The sequence below is a fragment of the Panthera onca genome, chromosome A2, assembly GCF_046562875.1.
Source record: "Panthera onca isolate mPanOnc1 chromosome A2, mPanOnc1 haplotype 2, whole genome shotgun sequence".
Classification (NCBI taxonomy): Eukaryota; Metazoa; Chordata; class Mammalia; order Carnivora; family Felidae; genus Panthera; species Panthera onca.
Window position 1 is genome coordinate 4,510,557 of NC_138340.1, and position 22,340 is coordinate 4,532,896.

Below are 22,340 nucleotides of genomic sequence, written 5' to 3' on the forward strand. Positions count from 1 at the left end.
GCTGTGTCTACTTTGTTTTAAATTTTATGTTGGAATGTTGGGTGGCAATTTTCCTTTGCTTTGTGGTGACTTTTCTCTGTGTACAAAATTTGGCTCCCCTCCGACTGCCCTTTTGTTTTCTTGTAGTATCTTCGTATGGATGTTGTAGAAAGTTTCTCAGTTCCTAGTATTTGAATGAGCCGCACTTTCCTCACCCATCTTTTGGCAGGAAGATCCTATGGGAAGGGGAATCCTCAGGAGGGTGAGCCTAGGTGACCAGATTCACCACTCAGCCCAAGGGCCCCCTGGATGCTTGCATCAACACCATATTTCTGGATTACACACTTCTCTACTTTTTAAGGTCTCTGGAGTTGAGATGTATCTTGCCGTCAATGGCATCCTGCAATCACCGCTGGCATGTCTGCCCACATTTTAACATCTCTGAAATTAGGGCAGACTTTCCAGACTCATGATATCAGCTAGACCCAGTGAAACAGACCACTTGGCAGCCAAGCCTCCTTGGATGCCTAATCCTTGACCTGGTTCAGGGAGAGCAGACTTTCCCCCTCCAGCCTTGAGCTTTCTCAAATTGCTTTCTTTCTTCTTTTAAAAAAATTTTTAATGTTGATTTATTCTTGAGAGAGAGAGAGAAAGAGAGAGAGAGAGAGAGAGAGAGAAAGAGAGAGAGAGAGAGAGAATATGAGCCAGGGAGGGGCAGAGACAGAGGGAGACATAGAATCCAAAGCAGGCTCCGGGCTCTGAGCTGTCAGCACAGAGCCTGACGTGGGGCTCGAACTCACGGACTGTGAGTCAGATGCTTAACCGACTGAGCCACCCAGCCGACCCTGAAATTAAGTGATGTGTCTGTGGTCCCTGACACTCATGTCATTCCCTGTTTGTTCTGTTCATAGCAGAGCAGAACAAACAGTGGGGTGGATGAAGAGTGGGGCTTACAAGTTGGGTTTTCCACCATTAGAAAATAATGCGGATCCTTCGTATGCAAGATTCAAAGCCAGGCTTCTGACACGCTCCTCCCAAACTGGACGTTCAGTTCCATTTGGAAATCTTTGATTCTGGGTGATACTCATGGCTTACAGCCCTCCAACTCTAGAGGGCTAGAGTCCTAGCCATCTTAGACTTTACACAGTCCTCAAACATCCCCGGCCACTGCCTGCTCCAAGCTTTCTAGAGGTCTGTTCTCTTCCTCTCCAGAAACCTCCTGTCTGACCGTCATGAGCGCTTCTGTCCTCTTTTCTCTCAATCCACACGGGGGTCTTGGTTATAATTGTAATTACCACACTGGGTGCTGGAAGTGACTTCTGTCATGGCACAGAGGCATACCCCTTCCTCTGCATCAACAAGATACAAGAATCCTGCAGGCGTGCTCAACTGAACCTTGGCGTCTTAGGTGTTGGTAGAAAGTTCTCAAGTTGTCCAGGTCCCGGTCACCTTCACAGAGAATTTTTGTTGCCCAATTCCAGCTAGAAGGTTAGCTGGCTCCTGGCCGCAGAGCACAAGGGGCAAGCTCACCAAGCAACAGCCACAGCTGTGTGTGTGGCAGAACCCAGGAGGCTGTGGGCTTCACCAGCCTTTAAGTGCAGGATGCCACTGATACGGACCACAGGGAACCCAGCAGTCCAGAGACCAGGGCGTGTCCTGTCAGTTGGGACAAACAGCAGTGCCGTACAGGGTGGGCAGGACAAAGAAAGGAGGCTGGGGCGGCTGTGGGAGATTGCTTGGGACGGGCACCCGCCTTCAATCTCTCCCAGGGCCAAGAGGCCCACGCGAAACTTTCTTTCAGATTCCGCGGGGCAGGATGGATACCCTAAAAGTGATCATCCAGTACAAGCTGCCAATGAAGGAGAGTAGAGATAAGCTGTACTCTGTAAGTGTGGGAGTTGGGGGGGGTGGTTCGCAAGGGAAGATGTGTGCTCTGGTTATTTATTGCTGTGAAACAAATCTCCCCCCAGACTGACGGCTTAAGACAACAACGATCATTTTGTTATTAATTCTTTTCCAGAGCGTTAAGGTCATTGAAAAAATACTGCCTTGTGGGAAATTAGGTGTGTGAAAACTCACAGCATTGAGTTTAAATATTTACTTTAAGGGTGACTTAGTGGCTCAGTCGGTTGAGCGGCCGACTTCAGCTCAGGTCATGATCTCACGGTCCGCGAGTTCGAGCCCCGCATCAGGCTCTATGCTGACAGCTCAGAGCCTGGAGCCTGTTTCAGATTCTGTGTCTCCTTCTCTCTGACCCTCCCCTGTTCATGCTGTCTCTCTCTGTCTCAAAAATAAATAAATGTTAAAAAAAAAAATTTTTTTTTAAATATTTACTTTATATCCAAATCAGAATTGGTTATTTTGCTAAAACCATTAAGCACCATTTACTATGCATCCGGGGCTGAGCGGCTCTGCTATGGCTGGGACCAGCAGCGTTCTTGGAGCCTGTCTTTATTTAAATTTTTGATATTTCATTCATCATGGATTTAAAAACGTGTTTTTAAGGTTTATTTTTGAGACAGAAAGCATGTGAACAGGGGAGGGGCAGAGAGAGAGAGAGAGAGAGAGAGAGAGAGAATAAGGGCAGGGGAGTAGCAGAGAGGGAGGGGGGACAGAGGATCTGAAACGGGTTCCCTATGACATGGGGCTCGAACCATGAGACCATGACCTGAACCAAAGTCGGACGCTTAACCAACCGAGCCACCCAGGTGCCCCCATCATGGATTTTTTTTTTTTTACGTTGTTAGTGACTTTAAAAATATTGCATTAAAATACTACTTATGTTGATTACCAAAGGTTTGTTGCCCTTTTGTTTTATTCTGTTGTTTGCATCTTCTTAAACTTTGCCCTAGAGGCTAAGTGTCGAGTCCTCACTGTGGTCCTGCAGCCCGGGCTCCTCCTCCTATACCTTCCTCTCTCTCTGCGGCGTCTCCAAGCATGGTGACGTCAGGCTAGCCGAAGCAGGGGTGAGGTGCGTGACGGTACACGGAGTGATCTCACAGAAGCCACGAGACAAGCTCCTGTTAACGCCCATGTGATCAGACTCTCAAACTCATGACTTGGATCAGAAGTCCTAACACGTCACGGAGTTTTTCCGGGTTGCCCTCCGTGCAAGGCGGACAAAAGGCGCCCATGATCCTTTCTGCCAACCAGAACCCTCGGCAGCTTGTGTGCCTTCCAGAAAACACTCAAATATCAAGACCAGGATGGCGACTGATTAAGGAAGAAAGCTGATCAGAATCACAGACATTTTAGAGGTTAAGAGTGGCCACCACAGCAACAATATCTGAGGTCTGGATACCTTAAAAAACAAAAACAAAAACAAAAAACTCCCTTGTTGGCAACACTACCTACAGTGGGGTTTCTCAACCTCATTGCTCTGGACATCTGGGGCGGATCATTCTTAGTCGTGCGGCCGAACCGTGAGGTGTCGGATGCCAGGCGGTGCCCCTGGCCTCCACCTGCTAGTTGTCAGCAGCGCTGTCCTCGCTGAAACCACAAACGCCCTGAGACATGACCTGCTGCCGTGGGGCCGGCATCACCCTGGCTCCACTTCTGGAGGACGCTGCGTGCCCTCCGTCTGGAATCCAGGGCACCGCCCTCACCCAGAGCCGTGCTGGGGCTCCCGGGCAGAAGTGCTACAGATCCTGTGCGGCCACTCCGTTCACACAACCCAGCAGCGCCTTCTGAGGCATCGTAGTTGAAGGCAGTTAAGCGCACGGGCTCTGGAGTCTGGCCACCTTGGTTCAGAAGGCTGGTTCCTGTTTACTTGCCGGCTGACCTTTGGCGGCTCCCGGGGCTACATCTTGACTCATTCGTGTCCAGATGACTCACTCCTGCCCCAGCACTTCCAGCAAAAGCCCTGACCTTCAGTGCGATTGGACCAGCGGCCGTCACATGCCCAGACCCAGCAGCCGGGCCAGGAAGTGGAGGAGGAGAAGCAAACGTTTTAGGGCTTTTTAAAGAGGCACCAGGACTGGTGATCCTAAGCCTTCCCTCATGCTGGCAGTCGTGCTTCAGAGAGGCTGCTGGTACCCGACGTGACTGGGGAGGGCGACCCCTGGCATGTCGTGGGTCACCCTCACATCTGGGGTCCTCATGCTCTGCCTGTCTCTTCTTTCCACAGTGGAATGATTTCATGGAGCTTGGCAACAGCATCCCCGATTCCCAGCTGGACCAGATCATGGAAAGCCAGAGGCCCAATCAGTGTGCAGTGATCATTTATACTTCTGGGACCTTAGGCATCCCCAAGGGAGTGATGCTGAGCCACGACAACGTAAGTGTGGTCTTTGCCAACAGTGATGAACTCGGTAGCACCCGGAGTCCCTGCACCCTGGGCCAGGGGCCCTCAGGCTCTTTCCGTTCTTGACCCACAGGGGCAGGGTGGCATTTAGGGGCCCGGCACACGACGGCTCCCACCCAGTGAAGCATGGAACAGTCATGAGAACGCTTCCAAAGAGGGCAGTGTAGCACAAGGGCTGAAATCAAGGACTTCAGAGCAGACCTGCGTTCAGGACTTAACCCAACGGCCCCAGGCCTCGGTCTGCGCATCTGTAAAATGGGTGTGGTGCGACAATCCCCGCCTGGCGGGCTGTTTTGAAAATGAAATGAGTTCCCATTTGGAGAGAGCTCAGGACTGACGGTGTTTGATAGTAAGACACGTATGTGAGAGAGCAGAACACACATTCTGTGCTTCGGAAGTAAAGCAGAAGTCGCTGTTTTGGTTACTCGGGAAAGGCTGCGTCTTTGGAAAAGACATATATGTCTGGACAGAGTCCACAAGCGAAGGCAATTTATGTCTTTTTAGCGAAAGCAATTTAGATCATCGTTACAGGAGAAAAAAGGAAAAAAATAGGGAACAGATGCTAAGGGATTCCATTTATATAAAACCTAAGAAATGCCAACTTATCCACAGGGACAGAAAGCAGGTCGGGTTTTAAGCAGAGACGCGACGTAAACACGTCCAAGCCAGGGGCAGAGCGGCAGACGGGGCAAACCGTGCCCTGTGTTAAAAACTAAACAACGTCAGCAAGCAAGGCGCACGCGTGTGCATTTTAGAAGCAGAAAAGCATCCGCAGGACGCGCCCCCGACCGGCGATGGTGGGTCTCCATCAGCACGATCGCTAGTGTTTACGCGAAGTTGCCTCCCAGCCTAGACGGACGGTCAGCAGACGCACCAGGCCGTGCCCTCTGCTCGCTCTCGCTGCCAGAGAGCCCCACAGTTTGTAGCTTCACCTGCTTCAGGTCCCTGCTCACACGTTATCGCCTCCACGAAGCCCTCCCGGGCTTCCATGTTGAAAACACCCACAAAAATAAAGCACCCCAGGGCCTCTATGGAATCCGTGAATAAATGGATGCAAGGAACCTAGGTAGGCCCTCACCCTACCCTGGCCAGCGTCTCTCCCTCTCGTCTCGTCCGTCGTGTCCGGGGAGACGTTCCCCTCCCATAAGGGTGATCGGCACAGGTCCCCCCGTGAGCCCACCTGGGTCTGAGTCCTGGCACTCCCACTTGCTGGCCGTGTGACCTGGGACAAGTTCCTCATCTTCTCGGGGCCTCAGTTTCCCCATCTGTAACAGGGAGACCAGAAGGGCTTCTTCCTCTTAGAGATGCCTCACGGAGTAAATTACTTCAGATACTGTGTCGGGTGACTCGGGCTGCCTTAAAACCCCAGCAGTGGATTCCTTCCGGGTCTGGAGTTCAGGCGGGGCTCAGCGGGGAGATTCTTTGGCCCCGGGAAGCGTCAGCTGGTGCCTCCTGGCCCAAGAAGGGCGCACGCACCTGTCTCACGTGGCCTGGGGTACCCCGCCACGCAGTGGCCCCGAGGTCACGGAACGTCGTGCGGTGGCTGGCTCCCCCAGAGGAAGCAACCTCGGGGACAGACGCAGAGGTTCAGTGTCTCAAGTTCAATGTTCAATGTCCAATGTCCCCCCCCGTGAGGGGAAAGGAAAACACCGCAGCTCCGAACAGACGCGCGGCAGGGAAACCCACAGCATAAACACGGACACGCAGCAAGCCATACCCAGCCGTGCTAACATTCGCTGTTAAATCACATCACCATCTCTTTTAATGTCTACTTATTTTGGGGAGATAGAGGGAGACAGAGCATGAGCAGGGAAGGGGCAGAGAGAGAGGAGGAGACACGGATTCTGAAAGCAGGCTCCAGGCTCTGAGCCGTCAGCACAGAGCACGATGCGGGGCTCGAACTCATGGACCGTGAGATCATGACCTGAGCCCAAGTCGGACGCCCAACCGACTGAGCCACCCAGGTGCCCACATCATCGTCTTTAAAGCACGAAGTCAAAGCTAGCCCGGTGATCTCAGTAGACACGACAGGTCCAGGTTTCTCCTACTTACAGGGCACTCTGTGCCACGCCAACATAAGCATGTGTGAACCCCTCACTAAACCCATTACCGCCAGGGAAACTGTCGTGAACCCCTTTCACAGATAAGAAACCGAGGCTCAGACAGGGAAAATGACGTGCTCAACGTCCCTGGGCCAGCATCTGAACCCAGGAGGGTCGACACCAGGGGCCGACCTCATCGTCTACACATGCCAAGCCCCCTCCCTGGACGAATGGTTGCTGGGTGCCTCAGAGCACAGGCTGTAAGCAACGGGCTGGTGGAAAAGAAGGAAACTCCCTCCATCCTGAGGCCCAGGGGAAGAAGTGGGCCTGATCCTGAGGGCTCGCGATGGGCCAGTGCGTAGCAAACTTCACCACACTTAAACGTCTCATCTCTCTCCTCCCTCCCTCAACAAACACGCATCAAGTCTGCACTGAACCAATGAGGGCCCTCGGGAAGACAGGGAATGAGCAGATAAAATCATGCAGGCTGTGGTGATGACATCCAGGGGATCAGGCAGACAACGGGAACGTCGGTTTGGGGGGCATGGGACGGCCTCTCTGAGTTGGCGACATTTAAGCAGAAACGTAATACTCAAGAAAGACTCAGTTGGGGGGAAAGCTGGAGGAAGAGCATTCCGAGCCGATGGAACAGCATGTGCAAAGGCCCTGAGGCACGACCCTGCCTCGTGTGTCGAAGGAACAGCGTGGAGGCCCGTGTGGCTGAAATTAATGAGGTAATTCCTTGCCGGGGATTTACGATACCAGTGAGAAATGCAGACTGCGAAATTATACATCTGCCAAGACTTCACATCGAGGCATGCGGTGGGGAAAGAAAACCACGGATGTGCTAACTGCTGCGTGTTTGTGTGATGGGATTATGGGAGGCTGTTTGGTTTGCTGGACAGGAGAAGCCCCTGTGCCCATTTTACAGATGAGCAAAGAGCCCGGGGCCTCCTAGTGGGCAAGTAGTGGAGTCAGGATTTGATCCTGGGACACTCACTGAGTCCTTTGGATTTCTGACTCTCCATGAAGACGTTCTGGTTCTAGGGCCCGTTGCTGGATCCAAGGGGCTCTTCAAGCCCCAAAGCTGCCCACTATTTTCACAGCTCCCCTTAGCCTCGGGCAGGTTCCTTAACTGCTCCGTGTTTCTATTTCCCACCTGTCAAATGTACAGAATCATAGCTACCGACCCCAGGATGCTATGACTTGCTGTTTACAAAGTAGGACAGCACTGCCGAGCAGCCAGTCGGTGCTTTGTCAGCGTGCGTTAAATAATTGCACCGAAACGGCCCCCTGGCAAGGGCGGGGCACCCTGGGTGGTGAGCCCGACTTGTGTTCTAGATCACGTGGACGGCAGGAGCAGCAGCAAAGAACTGTGGCCTGTCTACTGCTGCACAAAAGCAGGAGGTGGTGGTCAGCTACCTCCCCCTCAGCCACATTGCGGCTCAGATGATGGACATCTGGGTCACCATGAAGATCGGGGCCTCCACCTACTTTGCTCAGCCAGACGCTCTCAAGGTAAGGCTGAGGGCAGCCCGGGGTTAGGGGGTGGTTTTGTTGAGTCCTCCGTCCAGGGGTTCCTTCTCTCTCTTACGCTGCAACACAGGAGCAGTGGAAATAGTTGACTACATTCTTTTAGTTTATGTCTTTACCCACGTCAGGGCATCCCCATATGGTTGTGTAGGTGGTACGCTGAACCACCCCAAACTAACAATGTGACTGGTATTAAAAGCAGAACGTATTGGGGGTGGCCAGGGTGGCTCAGTCGGTTGAATGTCTGACTTTGGCTCAGGTCATGATCTCACCGTTCATGAGTTCAAGTCCCGTGTCGGGCTCTGTGCTGATCGCTCAGAGCCTGGAGCCTGCTTCGGATTCTGCATCTCCTTCTCTCTCTGCCCCTCCCCTGCTCACGCTTTGTCTCTCTGTCTCTCTCTCAAAAATAAACAAACATTTTAAAAAAATTTTTTAAAGCAAAATGTATGTGTCTGTGTGTGCGTGCGTGTGTGTTTAAGTCAGTATTCCCAGCACCAAAAAGCTCCAAAAAACCAAATCTATCTCAAGGCCCTTTACCACATCTACAAAGTCCCTTTTGCTGTGAAAGAGAACATATTCACAGGTTCTGGGGTTAGGGTGTGACATATTCAGGGGACCATGACTCTGCCCAGAGGCATCGAGCATGCTAAGTCCTACGGCCTTTGTGACTCCTTCTAGAAGATTTGTTCTCCTGTTGTTCTCCTGGCAGACTCCTCTCATCATTTTGTTTTCCGCTTCGGTATCTCCTTGGCCCCTCTCCCACATCCCCCGTGCTCGTGTCTGAGATGTTGTAGCCACTCGATGACAAACACTTTCTTTTCTGGCTGATTGCTTCATTGTACCCACATGCAGCTTCAAGATCCGAGACGTTCCCTTCCCTCCGCATCCTTATCAACTCCTAATACTGTCAACAGTTTCCAAACCACCAACCCAACAGGTGATAAAGTATCTTAACATATTACGAAACTGTCACACTGTTTCCAAGCTGGCCGCCTCATTTCATACTCCCCCCAGAGCGGCCACGGTACTGCTGTCCCTACCGCTGCTGTCTCAGTGGCAGGAAGGCGCTGTGTGCATTTCCCTGATGACTAACGGTGTGTGTGTGGGGGTGGGGGGTGGGGGGAGTGCCGCCTCATGTGCTTGGTACCGGCTGTATACCTTCTTTGGGAGAAAAAGTCTGTGCAAATCTTTTGCTCATTAATTTTTTTTTTATTTATTCATTTTTGAGAGGGCGGACAGAGAGAGAGAGAGAGAGAGAGAGACAGAGAGAGAGAGAGAGAGAGAGAGAATTCCAAGCAGGCTCCACAATGTCAGTGCAGAGCCCGACATGGGGCTTGAACTCACAAACCGTGAGATCATGATCTGAGCCAAAACCAAGAGTCGGACGCTTCACCGACTGAGCCACCCAGGCGCCCCTCTTTTGCTCATTTAAAAATTTGGTTGGGGCACCTGGTCACGATCTCATGGTTCGTGGGTTCGAGCCCCACGTCAGGCTCCGCAGTGACATAACTGAGCCTGCTTGGGATTCTCTCTCTCCCTCTCTGCCCCTCCCCTGCTCATGCTCGCTCTATCTCTCAAAATAAGTAAACACAACTTAAAAAGAAATTTAAAATTTGGTTGTGTATCTTCTTATGGTTGGGTTCTAACGAAATGCTGGTTTACAAGTACCTCCTGCCAGTATCGTGTCTTCTCATTTTTAACTCCGATGAGGTCGTTTCTCTTTTCTTTCATGACTGTAGTGCCCTATGCAAGAGACCCCTGTCTGCCCCGGGGCCACAGAGGTTTCTGTTGTGTGTCCCACAAAGCCTCTGCATCTTAGCTCTTACACTCAGGTCTGTGCTCCGTTTTGAGTTCACTTTTGCGTTTGATGAGAAGACACTAAGCTGGGCTCTTTTATTTTCCAGGATATGAAATAGCCTTTCTTCCACTGGACTGCTCATAAATGTACTCTACCCGTCAAACTGTACGTCCGTCCTTATGCCAGAACCGCACTGACCGGAGTTTTCTGGCTTTCTGGCAGGACGACCACCTTGCCCTGGTTTGCCTGGGACATCCCCAGTTTTATGACTGAAAGTCCCATGTTCCATGAACTCCTTCAGTTCTGAGCAAACCAGGGCAATCGCCCTGTTTTAGAATACATTGCAAAATCAAATAGTATTTCTTCCGATTCTGTTCTTCTCTTCCAAAACTGCTTTGGTCGTTCTAGGTCCTCTGCATTTCCATGTAAATTTTTAAGGTGGGCTTATCTATCTGTGTGGAAAAACCTGCCTGGATTTTGACAGGGATTGCACTGAACCCGTAAATCTAACCGGGAAAGAATCTTACATCCTTATTAACGGTTGTGCAAAATTCTACTCCAGGCTTGGGTCAGGTGTGGGTTGGTTGGTTTGTTTTTACCAGTCTGTGGGCTCCACCAAATCCCTAGAGAGCGTGCGAAATCTGATTGGCTACCGGCCAGCCAATGGGTTGGCTCCCTTGGGTGGGGAACTCACCCTGGGCCAATCAGCAAAGAGAAGGTACTCCTGGGCTGAGCTGGACGGCTGGGGAGAGATGGACATGTGGGTTCCATGCGAGGTGCAGGCGCGGCCAGATCAGCTCGGTCTCTTGCAGGGCACCTTGATCAATACTCTGCAGGAGGTAAAGCCTACTGCCTTCCTGGGGGTGCCCCGAATCTGGGAGAAGATGCAGGAGAGGATAAAGGAAACTGGCGCCAAATTCTCAAGCCTGAGGAAGAAGGTGTTTTCATGGGGAAGAGTTATTGGCTTCAAGATCAATACAAAAGGGATGTTGGGGTAGGTGCAGGGTCCAGTGGGGCCAGGCCGGGAGAGGGCAGGGGGTGAAGGGGCTCAGCCTTCTCCAGCTGGCTCCCCACCCACTCCCATTTGGTTGTCCATGACTGTTGACCCGTTCTTGGCATTCTTTTTTTTTTTTTGTCCTTGGCATTCTTAGTCACAGGACACACGATACTCCCATAAGCTACCGCGTGTCGAAGGCCCTCGTGTTCAGCAAAGTCAAGAGCGCCCTTGGCCTTGATCGCTGCCACTCTTTTATCAGCGGAGCCGCACCCCTCAACCAACAGACCGCTGAGTTCTTCCTAAGCCTGGACATACCCATAGGCGAGATGTACGGTATGAGTGAAAGCTCAGGACCCCACACCGCATCCAGCCGGGAGAGCTACAGGATTCAAAGGTACTGGCCTCCTGGGCAGACCCCCAGCCCTCCAGCAACATGGGGGTCAGGGGTTAAAGGTGGGAGGGTGGGCAAGCCACTGAGCTAAGAGGAACCCTGGCCTGAGTGTCCAGAATGGCCCCTGCTCTCCAGCCTCCAAGCCCTACATCCTCATGACCAAGGAAGCCCCCATGTGCCAGAGAGCCCACAGACAAGGACTCTTAGAATGTTCCAGGGTCTCCCCCACTGTAATTTGTGAGTTCTGCCTGCAGACAGCCCTCCCAGGCTCACTCGCCCACCTCAGGTTCACCTCCTGAGACCTCAGGACCCTTCATCCCTGCCATGCTCCCCCTCAAACACGTCCATGGGCCCCCATGGCTTCCTCCCAAGCTCAGCTGGTCCCAGGCTGCAGGAGTAGAGACCCAGCGACACTGAAACAGGAGGAACACCAAAGACGAGTTCTCTTTGGGTCTGACAGTCACAGGAGCTCCCACCATCTCTCTCTGACCCCTTGCTGCCCTCATATCACAAGTCCAGCTTGCCTTTCACGCTTGGCCAGGTTCCAACCGCCTCTGAACTTGGCAGAAAGTAAGCTCAATCTTCCTAACATGGCGAAACCACCTCCTGCCCTTTGTTTTTACGCTGTGGGGGAGCTCTGCACCTCAGCGTCCCCCTCCCCACTCCGAAGTCCCATCTGAGGCCTATTTGGGGTGTAACCCACATGCCCAGTGCAGTTTCTCCAAAACCAAAGGGCAGTCCTTCCCTAAAGACAAGGGACCAGAGGAAAGGTGCAAGTCCCGGCCTCCATCTTTAAATGAATGAGGAATACAGACCCTCGTCCCCAAACTCAGAAGGCATAAAATGACGCGGTGAAAAGCTCCCTCCCGCCCACCCCAAATCTCCAGTCTGCGATGTGAGTTTGCCACGGCCACCATAACTAAGTCCCACAGACTCAAGCAAGGGAAACGTTTTCTTACAACTCCAGAGAACAGACGTCCAAGGTCAAGGTGTGGGCAGGCTGGCTCATTCTGAGGGTGACGGAGAATCTGCCCCAGGCCCTCCCCTGGCGTCTGGGGTGGGGCTTGGGGCTTGCTGGCCACCTCTGGCGTTCCAGGGCTTACAGACGCATCACCCGGATCCCCGCCTTAATCTTCACATGGTTCCCCCCACATGCGTGTCTGAAGGAGAAACCTCCCCTTTCTAGAAAGACACCAGGCCGGCTGGATTGGGGGCCACCCTACTCCAGTAGGACCTCGTCTTAATGTAACTAATTACACTGGCAGTGACCCTACTTCCAAACACGGTCACGTTGTGAGATGCTGGGGGCTTGTGCCCCAACCTGTAGGGGGAGTGACGGGCACGATTCAGCCCCTAACGCCCTCCCGAGGGCAAAGCCACCACAGCATTTCCTTTGAGTTAACCTCTGCATAAGCAGTGACGGGATGTATCTACGTCTATCCCAAACCAAAGTATTTTCCACGTGACAATGAACCCAAAACTCGTCTTCTCTCAACTGTTACTTGCTCTCTGGAGCTTGGGAACCAATGAAGTCAGAGAACCCGGTGTCCTTCACCATCTGGGTTTGTCATACAAACACCCAGTCTTGACTCACCACCCACGCTCAGCAACCCAATGGGTCTGGCAGGTGAGAGATTCTTACCCGGTAGAGAACGTTCCCCTATCCAAGCACACAGCTGCCCTGTCTTCAGCAGTCGCGTGGTATCCCGCTGGGGGCACGTACCCTCATTTACTCAACGGGGCCTCTTGTTGCTGGGATTCGTATGGCTTTTTCTCCATCTTTCATCACCACAAACGACGCTGAAGCAAGCGCTTTGTACACGTACCATATATTGCGCTAAAAAAAAAAAAAAAAGGTATCTCAACACAACTTTTCATTTACATTCCTTTTGTTATGAGTGAGGTTGAAAAAAAAATCTTTGCATATATTTAAAATCCACTTGTATTTCTTCTCCTCGGAACTCTCTACGCCCACCAGGTCCCGGAGGGGGTGAGACAGCAGATCCCGCGTGGGTCAGCTGAGCGGCGTTTGGAGCCTGGGCTGCAGACCCGGGCTGACCTGGGTGGGTGACCCGGTCTCTCTGTGCCCTGATTTCCCCCCTCCCGTCCCCCAGCAGCTGTGGCAAAGTCATGGATGGATGTAAGAACATGCTGTACCAGAAGAACAAGGACAGCATAGGGGAGATCTGCATCTGGGGCCGGCACGTCTTCATGGGCTATCTAGATATGGAAGATAGGACCGTGGAGATCATCGACGACAAAGGCTGGTTACACACCGGGGACCTGGGCTACACAGACAACCAGGGCTTCCTCTACATCACCGGCCGCATCAAAGGTACTGGGGCTGGCCCCACAGGGGCTTCCTGTAGGCAGGCTGACCCCGAACCCTCACCAGCAAAGGCTCCCAGCCCCCCACCTTACCCGGGGGAGGGCCCCCACAGAGGTACAGTGACAACCCCTCTGCAGATTTCAGCTCTTCCCTGGCGCCCAGCATTTGGCCCCGGAAAGAAGGGTCCCGGGGGAGACACCCATGCTGGCTCTGAGATCGACATAATTGTAACAATTCAGTGAGGATGAACGGAAACTGCTGTAGAGCAGGGATAAGCCAGCTCTTCCTGATAAGGGCCTGACAGCAAATATTCTTTGGATCTGATGGACGGAGAGCTGTGTCAGAGCTGCTCAACTCGGCCACTGGGGTACGAAGGCAGCCATGGGCAACATGTAGACAAACAGACGTGGCCATGTCATATAATCCTCACGTGTCACAAATATTATGCTTTGAGTTTCCTTCCAACCGGTTAAAAGTATAAAAAACCAGGGGCACCTGGGTGGCTCAGTCGGTCGAGTATCTGACTCTTGGTTTCAGGTCATGATCCCCAGGGTCATGGGATTGAGCCCTGCATCAGGCTCCATGGAGCCTGCTTAAAATTCCCACCCACCTTCCCCCGTGCTTCTCCCCCACTTGTGTGTGCTTCTGCATGCTCCCTCTCAAAAAATAAATAAAATAAAATAAAATAAAATAAAATAAAATAAAATAAAATAAAATAAAAAATATAAAATATAAAATAAAATATAAAATAAAATATAATAAAATAAAATAAAAAATAAAATAAAATAATAAAATAAATAAAATAAATAAAATAAAATATAAAAAAATAAAATAAAAATTAAATTAAATTTAAAAAATAAAATAAAATAAAAAATAAAATAAAATAAAATAAATAAAATAAAATAAAATAAATAAAACAAGATAAAAATAAATAAAAACCATTTTTAGCTCGTGGTCAGACAAAAACATGGAAGGTTGGACTGGACTCACAGTCTATAGTTTGCCAACCTCTGATGTTGACAGAGCATTTGACAGTGAGCCTGACACAGGCAGTTAACTATTCACTAAGCGGACTATGTTAGCATCATTTCCATGATAAGCAACAGAAAACCCTTCTTATATACGTTTGAGTGACAAAGAGAAACTATTGGCACAAAAATGGAAAAGTCCAAAAAGGTCTCACTTCAGGCCTGGGTGGATCCAGGTGCTGAAACAACATCACAAGGAATTGGCATTATCCTTCCCTTACTGAGCTGTCCTTGGTGTTGGGGTCCTTCTGGAAGAGGCTTTTCCCATTTGGTGACAAGATGGCCGCCAACACTCAAGGCTCACCCTAACCCTCAGGGACAGCAAAAGTCTTAGGTCTGACTCTCACTGGATCCCATTTCGAAGTGAATCGCTGTAGAGAATGGAATACACTGACTGGTCAGACCGGGTCACGTGCTCATCCTAGCGGTCCTGGCCCAAACCACAAGCGTGCACGATGGAGAAGAGTCCCCTACGGAAACAGCAGGGCTGGTTACCCGGAAGACGAGTCACAGGCAAACACCCGCACAGGGGTCCGTCACACAATCATATTATCACTACTGCCGTGACAACCTCGGTCCGGACAGCTGAAAGATAAGACAGGCCTTGGGTGGGTGGGACAGGAGGCAGCCGGCATCCTTGGACGACAGAGCAAGTAGGGAGCATAGCCGGGGTGGGAGGAGGAGCTCCTGGAGAACGTGAGTGGCCGGGAGGAAAAGGGACGCAGTTCTCTTAAGGTCTGCCCAAGTTAGGGATGCCACCTAAGGACTTGGGTTTTTTGGGGGGCACAGCCAGAAGCATGTCGCTGTCTTCCAAGCGAGACACATTGGAGGGCTTGGATCAGGGTACAGAGGACCAAGAAACTGGCAATGGATTAATACAGCGCTGTCCAAGTGTCCTGTGCACAGGACTCGGACATTTGCTGGGAATTTCAAGGAGGCGAGGGAACAGGAGCAGAGTGACGCTGGGTCTGTGGGCTAGAGAAGGGCAGGGTGGGAGTCCCGGCCCTGGGCAGAGGTGGTCCTCTGCTTCTGGGGTTTTCTAAGAGGGTGGTCATCTGTGCCAGCATCCGTCCCCTCTGATCCCCTCTGATCCTCGAGGGGGCGGGGCGTTTGTACTGTCTCTGTTGAAACCTCACCGAGCCATGCTTTGTTCCAGAAATCCTCATCACAGCCGGCGGTGAGAACGTGGCCCCTATTCCCATTGAGAACATGGTTAAAGAGAAGATTCCCATGATCAGTCATGCCATGTTAGTGGGAGAGAAGGCAAACTTTCTGAGCATCGTGCTGACACTGAAGGTAACGTGGGTTTGCTGTCCTGGGGGGGGGCTCTGCCCCAGGGTCCGGAGGGTGCGCCCCTGTGGGTCCGAGATCCGCTTCCTGGTCCGCAGGGGTGGCCAGGAAGCGTGTGCGGTCACTGGGTGTGGTGACGAGGGTCTCCTGGGGCAGTGTAAGATGGACGGGATAACTGGAGAGCCACTGGACGAGCTAAGCTCAGAGGCCATCAACTTCTGCCGGAAACTGGGAAGCCACGTGTCCACCGTCTCTGAGATTTTGGAGCTGCGGGACCCCCTGGTCTACAAGGCCATCCAGGAGGGCATAGATGCCGTGAATGAGGAAGCCATCTCCAATGCACAGAGGATCCAGAAGTGGGCCATCCTGGAGAAGGACTTTTCTGTCCCCAGTGGAGAGCTGGGTGAGCAGTCTGGACAGCAGGTGGTCTTTGGCACTTGGAGGCTGGCCCCTGGCTAGTGTCCAGGACTACATGGGCTCTAAGGAGATGTGCCCTTTTCTGGGGGTCAGAGGGTCCACCTCCAGCTCACTGGTGTCCCAGATCCTCCCCCCCCCCCACACACACACACAAGGTCCCTTCTACCCAGGGCAGCATGTCTCTCACTCTAGGAATAAAAGCCAAGCTCATTATGACTGCATGACCCTTCTCCTATTGACCTCTCCCTTTTCACTTACCCTACCCCAACTGCGCAGGCCTCCCTGCTGTTCCCACAACTCCCCAGGCAAATTTTGCCTCAGGGCCTTTGCACCTGCTGTGCCCACTGCCTAGAATGCCCTTCCCCCTCAATTCTTTGGCTCCTTCTCATTGTCCAGGTCTCACCTACAGGTCTCACCTTACCGCACACTTCCTCAGAGAGGCCTCCTCTGGCCATCCTAGCTGACGTGACTCACTGACGCCCTTCATAGGGCACGCCTCCTACACTGCCGCCATCTTCTCCCTGTAACACATCATCATCTGGAGTTACCCCATGTATTGGCTGATTTTGGTCTGTCTGCCCCCTGCACCCTGCCCTCTCCAGGACGGGCGGAGGTCTTGCCTCCTACCAGTGTCCTTTCTGGGGCTTGCTCTCAGCACTCAGCTGTAGTCTGATGGCATGGACAGCAAAGAGTTAGAGTAACGGCAAACACACAGCCTCCAACGACTTGGGTTCAAATCCTGTCCCTCGAGGGGGCACTTGTCCCTCCAAGCCTTGGTCCTTTCAACTACGAGTTGAAAATGCAGCCCTCATGGGGCTGCTCAGGACACGGCTGGGGAAGCCTGAACCCCACAGTGACCCAGAGCCTACGAGCAGCCTGGGCCGTGCATCAGACCACTCCCGAATTCATGCCTTGCCCCCGCCGGGCACATGCTGGGCCACCTCAGAGCTACTGGCCCTGAGACGGTTTCCTCACCTGGAACATGAGGGGGGCGGTGCACCCCCTTTGCTGGGTTCGCCGTCCACATTAGGCACAGAGCTCAGCGTGCTGTGCACCTGCCAGCCCACAGAGTCCTCACTGCAGCCCAAGGCGAGGGAGAGTTCATCACTCCCCGCACTGAAGGTGGAGGGAACACACCCAGGAAGTCGATGGGAGAGCCAGCCCCCAACACGGGGACCCTGCTGCCCCCCCCCCAGGACATGTGGGCTTTTATTTCATCCCCACATTGGAACTGGTTTCTCCTTTCTCGACAGGTCCGACGACAAAGGTTAGGAGACATTTTGTGGCCCAGAAATACAAAAGGCTAATTGAAAGCTTCTACTACTGACCTCTCGGCTGTCCCAATGGTGAGACTGGCTTGGCTGGGCTGGGCTGGGCCAATGGAGGTGGTCTCCCCTGTGTGGCAGGCGGGGCTGTGGGCGGGGCTGTGGGCAGGGCTGCAGAGGCCACACGCGCGCACACACGCACGGCTCCCAGGGGCCCTGGCTCTGGCCTCAACTCATGCTTTCTCTACCAGGGTCATGGCGAGCCGTGCACACTCCTTCTTGGCTGGCTGCCAAGGCTGTTAGCTGTTCCTCCTGCCTTTTCTACTCATCTCAGAGAAGGAGCAGAGCAATCTTCCCATCCAGGACCAGGTTTTGCTGTTAAAATGCTCAAATGTTTCGTAGCTCATGTGGAGGAGGCCTTTTGTTAGGAACGTTCGTGGGGGGAGACTGCTACTTGCCAGGAGCCCAAGGAATGATGCATGTTGGCCCATCACAGATGGTAAGGGATGGGGTCTTGAAAAACTCCCACCTACTAACCCCTGTCCTCTCCCCAAGTCTCATCCACGGGAGCTCCCATAACACCAAGGGTCCCTGATAGGTTTGTGGGAACCCAGCTAGATGCAAGAGCAGACGGACGGCACAACAAATTCTCAGTTGTCCTAAAAGCCACTGGTAAACTTTTCATGTTCAAATCATTGCCTGCTGATGCCCCCAGCCAGCTCACCTGTAGCAGCCTGCTGGGGCTTCTGCAGCCAAGAACCCTGCAAGGTACCGGCTGGGTTGGCTTGTTCTGAGGCTCATCTCGTCTCTGTGTCCACCTTTCCCTTTTTCACAAGGACACTGGTCATCCTGGATCGGGGCCCACCCTAATGACCTCATTTTAGCTTGCTCACCTCTGTAAAGACTCTATCCTCAAATACAGTCACATTCTGAGGTCCTGGGGGGTTAGGGCTTCCACAGATGAATCAGGACGGGGCGGGGGATGGGGGGAGGCAGGCATAATTCGGCCCATCACACCTTTTCTTCATTGTTGACTGGCCTCACTCTTCCACACCTTCATCTGCCAAAGTCTCATGGGCGAGGCCAGCAGCTAAACAAATCATGTGTATCATTCCGCATCTTTTGCAAGACTTCCAATTGCACTTTGCAGTTGGGTGAAAGACCACCTGACACTGACATGGGGGTGGGAGATGGACCCTTTACACCTGTGCTGACCAAGATGGCAGCCATTCAAATTGAGACGTGCCATAAGTCCAAACATAGACTGGATTTGACAGCTGGGTATAAAATAGAGACTACAAAATACCTCATTAATATTTTAAAATATTGACTACATGTTGAAGTGATACTATTTTAGACATACTGGGTGACAAAAATATATTACTTCAGTTAGTTTCACCTATTATGTTTTTACATGTGGCTACCAGAAAAAAAATTTAAAAAAAATTGTTTTAATGTTTATTTTTAAGACACAGAGCATGAGTGGGGGAGGGGCAGAGAGAGAGAGAGAGACACAGAATCCAAAGCAGGCTCCAGGCTCTGAGCTTGTCAGCACTAGAGCCCGACGTGGGGCTCGAACTCATGAAGCATGAGATCATGACCTGAGCTGAAGTCGGATGCTTAACCGACTGAGCCACCAGGGTGCTCTGAAGATTTTTAATTACATAGGTGGCTTACATGATATTTCTCATGGACAGCACTGCTCTAGAGTTCACTGGAGAGGGATTCAACTGTTTTTCTAACTTATAAACTAATACATTCATTCAGGAATATTTTCATCCTATGGTAACTGTGGGATCTCAGAGAATGAACACACAGATTTCAAGTCTCTCCAGGTAATAACTTATCCTTCCTCTCCCTCCAGCTTCCAACAGGAAGATCCCTCTGGGTAGGGGTTTTTTCTCCTGTTTTTAAGAAGCCCAGATTCCCCATGGGTCAGTCTGTTGAAGAGGTGCCCCCTCAGGGACCTGCCATGCCTTTTGAAGGAATATATTGGATCATCATAGATCTCTGAATTCCTGTGAACCTTCAAGGCATGATCCCAGGGAAGCTTATGGGGAAGTCTATAAAAAACCTCTCGGGGCACCTGCGTGGCTCAGTTGGTTGAGTGTTCAATGTCAGCCCAGGCCATGATCCTGTGCTTCATGGGTTTGAGCCCCACGTCAGGCTCTGTGCTGACAGCTCGGAGCCTGGAGCCTGCTTCGGATCCTGTGTCTCCCTCTCTCTCTGCCCCTCCCCCACTCTGTCTCTCTGTCTCCCCAAAATAAATAAACATTAAAAAAAATAAAAAACAAAAAGAACTTCTCATCTTGTGGGTTCCAATTCGAGTTTTTTCTCCCCAGAGCGCTGAGGCATCAGAAAGAAAAACCTTCACAAGTCTATGGCCATACCACCCTGAACACGCTTGATCTCATCTGACCTCAGAAGCTGTGCAGGGTCAGGCCTGGTTAGTACTCGGATGGGAGGAAAGCCTTCGCACATCTGAGGAAGTGGGTCCCCAAGCCAACTCATCTTCCTAGAAGCAACCTGGAAACTCTTCCAATAAGTTCCGATAATAAAGCATTTCAGCATCCCACGTCCTGATTTGGGGCCAGATTCAAACATTTTGTCTTTTGTTGAGAAGTTCAGACTCTGAAATCAGTTCTGAGTTCAAATTCTGACTAGCTATGTGAGTTCAACCTTCTGAGTCTGGAGGGGGTGGGGCTCTGTAATCCTCCCCCCCCCCCCTCCACCGCCACTCACAGGGTGGCTGTGGAAGACTCACACCATCACAGGTAAAGGTACACAGAGAACGCAAACGGAGTGCAGCATCTGATACCCGAAAGCCCTCAATACAGGTAAACTGTTACCATCGAAGCACCCACAAGTCTCGGTTAACAGCTGATTCTTGAGGAATGCCATCTCTGGGGATGAGTCTCGCTGTTATCATAAGGTCCAAAATAACAGAAACTTAAAGAAGAGAGAAGTTCAGGGGCACCTGGGAGGCTCAGTCAGTTAAACCTCTGACTCGGTTTCAGCTCTGGTCATGAGCTCACGGTTCATGAGTTCGAGCCCCGCATCGGGCTCTGAGCTGATGGCGTGGGGTCTGCTTGGTATCCTCTTTCTCCCTCTCTCTCTGCCCCTCTCACATACACACTTTCTTTCAAAATACATAAATAAAAACTTAAAAAAAAAGTTCATTCTTTCATCCACAAGTCCATATACAGGCAGATCAAAGCTGACACAATAAATCCACAGTGTTGGTCCCTGAAAGACCAGTGGGGGAGGCACCTCCCAGGCCAAAGGAGGACAGCCTATTAGGACAGGAGGAAGAAAATTTCCAGTCTTTTAAGGTTCTAGATACCCACATGTGTCCCAGGGCCCCTTTTCTTTTTGAAATATAAAAGTAAAGGGGCGGCTGGGTGGCTCAGTTGGTTAAGCGTCTAACTTGGGCTCGGGTCATAATCTCACGGTTTGTGAGTTCGAGCCCCCTGTCGGGCTCTGTGCTGACAACTCGGAGCCTGGAACCTGCTTTGGATTCTGCGTCTCCCTCTCTCTCTGCCCCTTCCCTGCTCATACTCTGTCTCTCAAAAATGAATAAACATTAAATATATATCTCTATCTCTATCTATATATCTATATATATGTAAGTATAAATAGATCAGAAATGTATGAAGACATTCTCCTTGCAATAATAATAATAATAATAATAATGCATATAAGGGTAAAGTCATTTTTGGTGGGCTTCCTTACCCATCTGGTAGGTCTGTTTTTTTAATATGTAAGTGTAGTCAATCTTCCTCTTTTGAAGACTCTGTATTTGCAAGTTTGGCACTCACTAAAACTTACCTGTAACCCCCAAATCAATGCTCCCTGTACTTTTGTGGTCATCTGTGGACATGCACAGAGCAGTGAAAAGTCTGAAGTGCCCAACATTCACATTCTCAGCTGAGGTCAAACACAGTACTGCCTTGGCTTCTCGCTTGAGCTCACAATGTAAATGCACGTCCTTCTGGGAGTCTCTTTAGCACCGTGTTTTTTGCATGTTTGTTGGGTGATTTCACTGTTGAAAGTGGCCCCCAAGTCTAGTGCTGAAACTCTGCCTAGTGTTCCTGAGTGCAAGAAGGCTATGATGAGCCCAGGGAGAGAAAATATAGGTGTCAGATAAACTTCATTCACACATGAATTCTAGCGCTGTTGGCCATGAGTTCAATGCAAATGGATCAATAATGTGTATTAACTAAGGTGCCCCTGAACAGAAAACACAAATAAACAAGGTCAGGTAGCGATCAGTTCATAAAAATGTTGTGACAGAGGCTGCCAGGAACCTGACTCTGTATTTCTCCTAAGAGCAATGGTTCGATATTTGCTAATCCAGTATTCACAGCACCTGTATAAACATAACTACCACAAATAACAAGAATCGACTACATATAAATATACATGTCACTATAGAAAAAAGATATGTGTGTGTGATAGAGATGGGAGAATTCATATTTACATATAAAAATATGTAAGAGAGACATTTTCTCTTCCGGGCAGGGGACAGTTAGTACGGTGGTTGAGAATGTGAGGAGGGGGCAGGGTGGCAGCTACAGGGAGGAGCAGGGGGCAGGCTTAGAGGCCAAGGGTGTGGAACCGAGGGGAACACAGACATGGCAGGCTGAGGAGAGGAACAGTGTGGTCAGGAGGCTGGATACACTGAACAAATAAGTAAATAGATTTTTAAAAAGTGGAAGCCAAGTTTCTCGTTGCCAGAGAAGAAACGTAGGAAAAGGCTAGAATGAGGAGGTATTATATTTGAACTGGAGGTTATGCACAACTCATAGTTTTATAATACATACACACGGATACAAAACTATAGACGTGTGTTATATGTATCTACTAGGTCTGTAAGTACACACTCACGTAGTTTTGTGTACATACATGCACATACATACATACATACGTGTTTTCTATCTCCGTCTGCTCCAAGGGCCCAGCAGCAGT

The 22,340-nt window shown here is 51.0% G+C and overlaps 1 protein-coding gene and 1 long non-coding RNA gene across 4 annotated transcripts in view; both read left to right on the forward strand.

Moving 5' to 3' along the window:
* Positions 1-17,445, forward strand: part of LOC132678061 (long-chain-fatty-acid--CoA ligase ACSBG2-like) — a 32,153-nt gene extending 14,708 nt beyond the window's left edge. The window contains exons 6-14 of one of the 3 annotated variants that reach the window (XM_060629968.3): positions 1,781-1,864; positions 4,106-4,255; positions 7,666-7,842; positions 10,468-10,649; positions 10,807-11,046; positions 13,158-13,378; positions 15,557-15,696; positions 15,847-16,093; positions 17,361-17,439. In XM_060629968.3, the coding sequence (XP_060485951.3) occupies positions 1,781-1,864; positions 4,106-4,255; positions 7,666-7,842; positions 10,468-10,649; positions 10,807-11,046; positions 13,158-13,378; positions 15,557-15,696; positions 15,847-16,093; positions 17,361-17,434 (1,515 nt within the window). In that variant the 3' untranslated portion in view covers positions 17,435-17,439. Of the gene's footprint in view, positions 1-1,780; positions 1,865-4,105; positions 4,256-7,665; positions 7,843-10,467; positions 10,650-10,806; positions 11,047-13,157; positions 13,379-15,556; positions 15,697-15,846; positions 16,094-17,360 lie in introns of all 3 variants that reach the window. The other 2 variants (XM_060629969.3, XM_060629970.3) reach the window with 2 other exon arrangements.
* LOC144615753 (uncharacterized) lies at positions 17,434-19,955 on the forward strand. Its single transcript, XR_013554348.2, has 3 exons — positions 17,434-17,453; positions 17,624-17,871; positions 19,715-19,955. It is a non-coding gene; the product is annotated as an uncharacterized LOC144615753 (long non-coding RNA).
* Positions 19,956-22,340: the final 2,385 nt, after the last annotated feature.